General features: G+C 33.3%; 1 protein-coding gene across 2 annotated transcripts; it reads right to left on the minus strand.

Moving 5' to 3' along the window:
- Positions 1-302: 302 nt before the first annotated feature.
- Positions 303-10,118, minus strand: LOC114191646 (protein fluG). Of its 2 annotated transcripts, XM_028080949.1 has the most exons (18): positions 9,811-10,118; positions 9,263-9,514; positions 8,979-9,046; positions 8,628-8,743; positions 8,448-8,553; positions 7,814-7,970; positions 7,634-7,729; positions 7,407-7,455; positions 5,228-5,487; positions 4,347-4,519; positions 3,473-3,593; positions 3,348-3,400; positions 3,133-3,262; positions 2,869-3,014; positions 2,504-2,692; positions 2,072-2,304; positions 1,394-1,530; positions 303-598 (listed from the first exon to the last, which is right to left on the minus strand). In XM_028080949.1, exons 1-18 carry the CDS (start codon positions 9,970-9,972, stop codon positions 536-538), a joined length of 2,511 nt encoding a protein of 836 aa, XP_027936750.1. In that variant the 5' UTR covers positions 9,973-10,118; the 3' UTR covers positions 303-535. The 2 variants fall into 2 exon arrangements, with proteins under 2 accessions (XP_027936750.1, XP_027936751.1); XM_028080950.1 differs by lacking the exon at positions 9,811-10,118 and having other exon boundaries at positions 8,979-9,092; positions 9,263-9,414.
- Positions 10,119-10,418: the final 300 nt, after the last annotated feature.

Below are 10,418 nucleotides of genomic sequence, written 5' to 3' on the forward strand. Positions count from 1 at the left end.
TATTACATGATATTAAAATAATTTTAGTTTTTTATTTCAAAAGAATTTAACCCTCAAACGTCAAAATATGCAAATTTAATCGTTCTTAAATTTAGAAATTATAATAAATATTTAGAAAAAAAAACTAAATCTACATGTTATTTAAAATTTGAAGATCTTAAAAATGTAGAGAAATTGCCATGTTTGACTGAAAGCATAAAGGATAATTTTTTTTTTCTTTTTTTTCATTTGTGTTCTAAAAAATTTATCAAAGACGTAATTGCACTAACTTTTACACCTAGTGAGCAAATCCTCAACCAATATACATATACTAAAATCTCCATAAATATAAAATGAATTTATGTCAAGGGCATTGGACAAATTAGTACATTGAAGATGAAGTTGAACAACAGTCTGAGGATAAATTAGTTCATACATCTTACTAGGAGAATACAAGGTACATACAATAGATAGTATAAGATACATATAATAGTTAAAGACAGACTCTAAAACAGATACGGCAATAACCGTCTCTGAACCATAAGCTAAAGAGTACTCAGTAACGGTGAATGAGTTCCTTGTATGCATCCTTGTGCTTGGTGTAATGCTCAATTTCAGCCTGATAATACAAGTCGCATTAAGCATAAATTTATCAGTTTGGCTATGAAAATTAAGAGTCAGCGAGCCTATTTTAGGTTTCCCAGAAGAAAAAAAAAACTTCCAAAAAATATTTTTTATTAATATATTTCTATTAAATTAACTATAAAATTATATTTAAGAATAAAATTTAATTAAATTATCATGAATAACTATTAATTTTTACGATAATTTGTTTTATTTTCCAAGAAAAGACCTTCTTCTTATATTTGATTTTAGACTTCTCAAATCTTTGAGCAGTCTCTCTTTAGAATTGTGTATGATTCTCAATTTAACTGATCACTAACTTGTGATACCACCGCAGAATACCAAAAACGATATCTCTAACATGAAGGGTAAAAGGCATTTATACACTACAAAAAAATATCTCATTAGTAATCAATTTTAGTGATTAAAATTTGTTAGTCACTATAATGATTGATTTAGATACCAATTTATAAAATAAAAAATTATTAGTTACTCAAATAGTTATTATTATAAATAAAAAATTATAATTGATTATTAAATTAGTTTTTAAAATTAGCTACCATGATTTTTTCTATCAAAAGAAATAGTTTCCAAAAATTAATTACTTAGATTTTGACTACTAAGATGATTTAGTTACTAAATTGGTCTCTAATTAACTAGTGACCAATTTAGTGACCAAAAATGATTAGTCACTACAATAACCAATTTAGATACTAATTTATAAAATTGAAATTTATTGGTTACTAAAATATTAATGAGACACTTTTCTGTAGTGACATGGAATACATACCTTTCGAATTGCTTTTATGGCAGTTAGCAACTTCTCGCTGATAAATTCCTTAAGGAAGTCGTCTTTATGGAGAGCATCCAAAGATTCAGAAAGGGATGCTGGCAATCTCTGAAGGGTTTCCGGATTTGGATTTGTATCTGTTTCATACATGAAATTAGAGGTTTATATTGATATTTGTATATAGGAGCTGAAAATTGTAAGAACCCCAACACAATTTTATGCAACCGTTATACGGATTGGTAAAAAAGGAACATGAAAGAGAAAATGGGAAAAAAAAACTGCAAATTTGGAATTAAACTTGATAGATAGAAGTAAATAAAATTTAGCCTCCACTGTGCTCCCTAGGATTCGGATGCAAAACTACAACAAATATTTCACTGCAACTATATTAATTGATGAAAATGTTGGGAATAATCTAATTCTGGATCTAAGTCCCACACACTCAGTAGAAATGACAAGTTAAATATCATATAAAATAAAAAAAAAAACTTAAACCTAATACCTCATGATTTTGGATCGGATTAAAAATAATGTCAATTTCTTATATTTGTTGACTTAGGATATATATATATAATCTTACAAAAAAACAGAATCAATAGTGATATCAGAGTCCAGGTTAATTATTCTAATATCTTGCAGCTCATGTTAAAGATTATAATGAAGGTTATATGATCTTACCAACAGGCTCAGGAAGAGGAAGATGCCTTCGAAGGCCATCAATGCCAGCAGCAAGTATGGCAGCTAAGCCCAAGTATGGATTGGCAGAACCATCAAATGATTTCATCTCAAAGTTGGTGACTAGACCGTCGAGAGTTCCAGGTGGAGATGAAGCTCGCAATGGAGCCTCCTTATTTTCGTTTCCCCAGAAGAGGTACGCACCACTCCATGTATTAGGTTGCAATCGATCATAACTGCGACAAACTCAGATAGCAAAGAAACATTGCATCATAATTCCAAAACGTGGCATTTCAAATTTAATATAACGCTTGTTAGATAGGGAAAAAAAAATCCTATCTTACTCGTAACAACTTAAACTTTATCAACACTGGCAATAATATAATGTCATACAATAACATCAGTTTCGGTCAAAACACACAGAATAAGATCAACCTGTTAGGGAGTGGTGCTATAAATGCCAAGATTGAAGGAAGATGTTGTAGAATTCCTGCCATAAATTCTCTTCCCAAAGTTGATATTCCATTCTTAGATGATGTACCAGATCCCATAAATACATTTTGGCCATTCCTCCACAAGCTAAGATGAACATGCGACCCAGAACCCAAATCATCTAATGCGTACCTTAAACAATATCACGAGAAAACTGCTGTTACACCAAGAAAAGAATTTTTAACCGTTTCATTAGATAGTTCATCAGCTGCAATTATGTTTTATTAACTAGTCTATACATACCTCTCTACAGCACTACAGCATTGATTATTAATAATTTTATGTTAAAAGAATTGATTGCCACTTACTTTGGAATAAAAGTTGCTAGCAAGCCATGCTTTCTTGCAATTGCCCTAACAACTTCACGGGTGAAAATTAAGTTGTCTGCTGCTTTGGTGCAAATGGTATACTTCAAAACCACCTCAAATTGACCTTTTCCAGCTTCACCGTGTATCTAGGATATTACAAGAAAAGGTTAACCTTAAAAAGTGTGCTGCAGCTGGAAAAGAAGTATCAGACAATGTCTTATATTATATATCACTTATAATTGATCATGTCGCAATTCCATTTACCTGTTCTACTGCAATTCCCAAGGAATGAAGAGAATCAACAACTTCATGAAGAACGGGAGAAGCAGCATCAAATCCTGATGCGGAGCAGTATGGACTCGAGTCAAATGGTACCCATTCCTCTTTACCTTCCCTGAATTTTTTTTTTCTCCACATTTTTAACAAATTGCCTGTAAATTGCACTATTAAGATCACAGAGATAACATTACATAACATACCTTTTTAGCATCTTTAAGAGAATAAATTCATTCTCAAATCCTGCATTCATTTCCTGGAAGTGGAAGCAGAGCAAAAGTTAAATATCATATACTTCTCAACAGATAGGACAAACTTAACTTCGTACCAAGTCAAATTCATCTTTCAGAATTTTAGAAGCTCTTCTTAAGACATCTCTTGGACAATATTCCCAAGCTTCACCAGGTTTAACACACATATCAGCTAAAACCATTTCATCTTTTTTATTCCTATTCAAAAGAGAGATGCATTAGTTAACAAAACTGTATCTGTCTTCTGCAGAATATATTTCTGGAAAAAAAAAAAAAAAAAAACTTAAGATGATTTCCATTCCAGAAGACACTTGATTCCTGCAATTGCTATTTACTTAATTAATAAACAAGGCAACTATTAAATACAAAATTTACTTAATAGAAAGAAGAAAAGAAAAGAAATAAGATACTTACATAATAAGATAAACAAAACATGAGCAGTAAAAAAATTATTGATATAAAATGAAACGAGAAAAAGACACAAGTAAAAGAAAAAATGGGATAATAATCCAAAAATATCTGGTCAGAAAGTTTCAATGACATGAGATAACAAAATGCCAGTTGCCAATTGAGAGAGGAAAATTGGAAGGTTCACTGTTTTGAGTTCTTCATTCAATTCATAAGGACTGAAAACGGTTACAATCTCATAAACATGTATAGCTTACATTGGTGGGGAGGGACTTTAAATGGAAACAAACAAGATATTTTCCTTTCAGCTTTTCCCTCGTTAATTAATTGGAGAATATTATATATTTGATAACTTGAGAATCAATTGAAAAGGAAGTTTAATTTATGAAAAAGCTCATATATGATGAGTTTATTTTTATTTGAGAAGTTCATGTGTATATTATATATGTATATGTGACCTTGAGTGTTACCCCCACATAAACATGACTTTTAATCCAAAACCTTAAGACAATATGAATATCCGGTAAAGAAAACAGTTTTTACCACGGAATTCTCCTTAGAGTAGACAAATCAGGCACTAATCTTGTTTCACCAACCGCAGTTAGACCAGATCCCTCTGCAGGTCCATCCATATGAGAAGAGAATCCCATAACCGCAAATGCTAAACCAACCCCATTCTTAACAACCACATCATTGAAACGCTTTTTAGGAACAGCCTGAAATAAAACACAACTCCAACTCAAGATGTAATTTCAAGAAAAGAATTCATAAACCAGCTGAACGGAACTTTTCCGGGCCTGTACAGCCAGAAGTTCAAGTGCCTAAAGACATAAAATTGTAATCACAGTATGTGCACAAGGAATGAGAGATGCAGCATTAGAACTTCCAAGAAAGTGATTCAGTATTCTGTATTTCAAGTTTTAGAACAAAAGTGGAAAAGACAGCAAAATGTTAAAAACAATGTGATTTCTAATTATATTTGCATTTGGAGATAATGTCTCGGTCAATTCGGTTGGGAGGGGGCATTTTCATTTTATTTTTTCACTTGAGACATAAAACTGAACTCAGTCAACTTGTTTCTAACAATTTCTCTAGCATCCAACATTATTTCTGGCTTCTCTGCTCACGGTGTCAACAATAATGCAACTGAAACGTTATGTCTTAATGCAAAACGATAGCAGGTATCCTTTTCTAGGGTAGATTTCATCTTTTTCTCTCGGCCACAATAATACGATATCCAAGAAAAAACATGAAACTAACTATATACAATATGATTGTTGTGAGAACCATGCAATTTAGATTGATTCCAAATGTAAACAGAATAAAGAATGGACCTACCATTTGAAAACTCAAAGTAAACATTTTTCTATAATTTCCAAACAAAGAACAACGAAGTAAAAGAAAAGCCCTTGAGGGTGACTCACACGACATCTGTGCTGTCCTGCACCATCAACCCACATGACACGAACAAGTGAGACATCAATATCTAAGTCACCACTCAAGTTTTGGGACAAATTACTGTGTGAATTGATAACACTGTTTACTGAACTAATCTTGTAGAAGTGAATTGCATTTCTTGCAAAGATGTCCTTTGTAGCTTCCACGGCCTCAGGAACTGAGAGATCGCCATCAATGCATGCATCACGTAGAACAGAGAAAACAACTTCCCGAGACTTCTTTGCACCTGTAAAAGCAAAACTGATAGCTTTAAGCAGTAATATTTACACCATGACTTAAAAATTTTCAAAATCAGAAAAGCCACAAAGAGATAATGTTGCTGTCATTTTTCATAGACAAGAAATTCAAGCATTAGTTCATGACATCAATTTGTGTATCACATTCTAATTCTTAGGGCTCAAAAGAAGTTACGAGCTAAAAAATATTCAAAAGGCTTGTAAGTTGAAATTATCATAATATCTGAAATATGATATATTCATCAACAGACTTATTTGTACATCTTTGAAGTTAGCACATTACATGCACCTTGGGAGTTTCAAGCATTAGTGTATCTTAGGTAAAGGTTACGTAAAAACATATAGGAACAATTTAATTTATACAAGTTAGAAAACAACTCCAACTAATTATGATATATTCACCAATAGTCATATGTGTGCGCCTTTGAAGTTAGCACATTACATGCACATTGGGAGTTTCCAGCATTAACATTGTTAAGAAGCGGACTTTAAGCCTAGCTCAACCTTATAAAACTGGCTTTTAAGGTGAGATTTGCATCCACTTATATACCGTAAATTGGTCTTACCTTTACTCGATGTAAGACTTCATGGCATATTAAGAAGTGGACTTTAAGTCTAATTCATCCTTAACATTAGCGTTGTTAAAATGGACTTCGGTTTGCACCCATTTATATAGTAAATTAACCTTATCTTAAGTTCATGTGGGAATGCATACCATGTTAAGAAGTGGCCTTATTACTACTTATGTCCCATATGTGCTTCAATTAGCAGACCTATTTACCAAAAGTCTTCCGTAGAACGATTTCATGATCTGATAATGTTAGAGATATCATATATCTTCTGATTTTAATTCTATTGATGGAGATATAATATATTTTATTTTCCTTTATTATTATCAAATATTATGTATTATGATGATATCTTAGGTTTTACTTTTGCCTTTATATCATGGGATATTATACTCTATATATAGAACAATTTTCTAGTAGACCAATATGAAAAGTAAGAAAGCTCTTATGCATATTTTTCCTTTTCATGGGTGGGGGGTGGAGAAGGCGGCACAAGGGTGTGGGGAAGAGTTATTAATAGAATACTAAGTGTATTGTTAGATGTTGTTAGAAGATTCTAGAGATCACTTTGTAATTAATACTTAAGGGTTAGAATTCTATATATACAAAGGTTAATGTATATTGTTTCAAATCAATTTATTGAATAAAATTTTCTCTCATTCAGAAGAATCCTTTTCAAATGAAGGATAATAGTTAGTTATGACAGGGAATGTTTGTGTGAAAAGAAGTAATTCCTTTGTATTTTGGTGCTTGCATTTTGAGTGGATAATTGTTGAATAATACAAAAAGGGTTAGATCCTGAAGGGATATAATGGAAAGTTGACTAAGTATGTTGGAAAGATGAGCCAGTGAACAAGGAAAGGTTGTTGTAGAATTGAAAGTAGATCTGTCTATTATGAAAGACAGCCACCAAAAATCAAAGAAGTCAAAGAAGTTGGGGAGAATTCAGTCAACAATGACGAAAAGAAAGAAAGATATCTGCCTGGCAGATTTGTCGAGCAGGGAGACAAATCGCGGAGGTCATGGGCTATACAGGTGGAATTGCCCACATTCGAAGGAAAGTAATGAGAGGAGCTGGAAAGTATATTATAGGAAGAAGCTTAAAAATAAAAGCAGCTAGTCGTTAGATAGGGACTAAGACTTTCTGAGAAAGTCTATGTATATTTTCCTTGGGTTTGGCCAGCCTAGGTGTGGAATTCAAGAGTCAGGCTCTTGACTGTATATAAGCAGCAAAGGAAACTGCATATATTTTGGGACAAATAGAGTAAGATACTTAAGTACCACAACAAAGCATTTAAGTATAATATTTATATTAAGTGTAATAGTAAATATTAACCAACCTAAGTAAAATGTTTCAGGAAATGCATAGCCATCAGTACTGAACATCACCTGCATTGCAAAGTTTATTCTCGTGAGACATCAAATGTCGCTGCCAGAAAGTCATTATTTTGTGATTTACATGTTTCATTGGATAACCCAAAGTTCAAGAAGATTCTAATTTCATTATAAAATTCTTATTCCTTTGCAGTTTACACATAACGTTCATTTTACTTTGTTATATTTTTACCTTATTTAGTGGAGCCAATTCTAATAGCTCTTTCATCGAAGAAATCATCCCATGCACACTAAGCTTTGGAATTGCCAGCCCAAAATCAAGGTAGACCTGATAGAGAAGATTGTGTTACATGCCAGTTATCCAGTAATTCAAATATACTAATACCAAGGCATTGAGTTGTAAAACGTTTGCCTGTGAGTAAACAGAGGCTAGATATGATGCTTCCCTTGAGAATGGATAGGATGCATGCAACAAAACAATCCGAGACTTTGAATATCTCTTGTCCTCAAGAACTGCACGTAGATGAAGAGGATTGGACAGTCGCAGATCCAAATCTTTATCCCCAAACCTATCGAACAAAAGAACAAATTAGTATACTAAAGCTGCGAATCATGGTGATGTATGCCCTGACGGCTGTAAATAGGAAAAGAAAACATACCTTTGACATTTAGGAGAAGTGTGGTTGATCCTAAAAGTGGACAAGGCGCAAACTAATTTCACCTAACTAACATCAGTGATGTTTTGAGACCAAAATGTACCATAGTCACACCTCTTTGTTGTTCGAGTTCGAGTAACATTACTAATTGGAATATAAGGATGACTTAGTGGTAAAGTTGGAAGGAGAGGTAAGAGAAGGTTGCGATTTCAACTCCCTCCAGTAACAGTTTGGAGATATAAGATTGGTTTGGTGACTTTGAACGGGAGGGTGGAAGAGGTTGTGGATTCAACTTTCTCCACTTATAAATACTAACAACTAACATTGCCTCCAAAATACTTGGATATCATTCTATGTAAAAATATCAAACAATTTAAAACTATTCATTACCCCGTGTGTATCTGCATTGGCAAGTCATAAGATTGAGCAACTTCCAAACTTCGTAAGAAGATGTAGTCAATAAGATTTTTGTTTGCAATACGGAGAGGCTTCCCAGCTGAAAGTAAAGAAAGGTGAGAAAGAATATCCTGAAACAGATTATATTAAAATAAAACTGCACACTATACTCACCAATCAATGTTTGCCTCAGTCCTTCCTCGGCATCGTTATTAGTAACATTAGTGTTGATTTCTAAACCACTGCGGTATGCAGCTATGCTTTTCAATCCAAAGATCTCACCAGCAACTGTAACAGCAATGCTAAGGAATAGAGCTAAAATATTATGTTCTAATACAGCTAAAACAGCATTACATGCATGTGTGTGGAGACAGATTCAGTGACTTTTTTTCTGGGAAAAGTCATGTATGGTCATTCAACACATGAAGATTAAGAGAAGTTACGTGACTCGACTTTTCCCGGAAAGAAATCACTAAATCCGTCCCGTGTGCAGAGAGATAGAGAGAAAAAACATATAAAGGATATGATTTCAACTTTGAGACAAATGCTGTAGTAAATGAATCCACAGTCCAAGAAGATCCATCAGGCAAGTCCTTCAACATCAGATTTATATGTAAGATAACATAACAAGAAGGTGACCTAGAGGCAGAACATAAATAAGACCGTAAATAGAAGGATGCAATTAAACAGGAGTTTGCAAACAATAACATTAAACGAATACCAGAATGGGATTGTTTTTGCCCAAGAAATACTGTAATGAAAATTCACCTAAGATACCTAATAATCATGATTTTGTGCTGGTATCTCACCTCATCGAGGATTTCCTCGGCCAATCGTTCAATTCTTAAGATTCTACCTACAAAAGGTATAAAATTCTTGTGCCATTCTACGTCATGCTTTTTGTCGAATGTTAAGCCATCATCAATAAGTATGGCAGTGATTCTTGCAGCTTTAAAGCATGATGAGGTGATGGATTGCAATCCAGATACTCTCCGGTATTCTTCAACACCTTGCAAGGATATCTCAGATCCATACAGCTTCGCAATATCTCTTAAATTTCTCTGTTATATTAACATCACAAAATAGACTGTTACAATAAGATACACCAGTGTATTCCAGTATTGCAAAATCTGCAACAAACACGCAGTTGACTACCTAGTCAAGAGTCACAGATGACACACCCATCAGTTCAGACTAGTTGACTTTTTTTATTGTTAGAAGCATGAGTCGATGTCGCTCAAAGTTTGCGACACAGCAATGAAATATGATTTCAAAAGCAAAAACAAATGTTGTTCGAACACAGGAATAGAAAGTTGATGAAGCAAAGTTAGAGAGTAAATTGTGCAGGCGAAGTTACCTTGAAAGAAAGAGAGTTGGGTGAGAAACTTAGCGCTTCACCGTTGGCCTCAGAAAAGGCGTGGATGAAGGAAAAGTTGGAGTCAAGAGAAACTATATTGTGAGCATGAGCGTCCACTAGTTCCACCTCCTCCACTGCTTTTCTCAACTCACTGGTATCCATTTTCTGTCTCTTTTTCGTAACAATCGTCAATGTCAACACTACTTCTCAGTTCAGAACTGGCTGGTTAGAGTCATACAGAACTATACAAAAACATTGTGTTCGGTTCGGGACTTTGGGGAGAGAGATATACTCAAAGGTATGTATATAATTTTTTTCCTTGGAAATTTTTGTCGTATACTTCTTTTAAAGTTATTATTATTATAAACATATTTTTTTAAAATATATTATTTTGATGTAATAAGAATATGAATGCACGTGACCATATATGTGTCCAAGGTAGAAAACCGTACAAAGTCTTGAAATAAAAATTATTCAACATAGAAAATATAATAAATATATAAATTGAACTTTAAACAACCTTAAAAAAGTACGCTTGATTAGTTTACGTTTCGAAAAACATATTTATAAACCATATGTTGTGAATCAATTTGGGTGGGTCACGTAAT

The sequence above is a fragment of the Vigna unguiculata genome, chromosome 7 (assembly GCF_004118075.2).
Source record: "Vigna unguiculata cultivar IT97K-499-35 chromosome 7, ASM411807v1, whole genome shotgun sequence".
In the NCBI taxonomy this organism is placed as follows: Eukaryota; Viridiplantae; Streptophyta; class Magnoliopsida; order Fabales; family Fabaceae; genus Vigna; species Vigna unguiculata.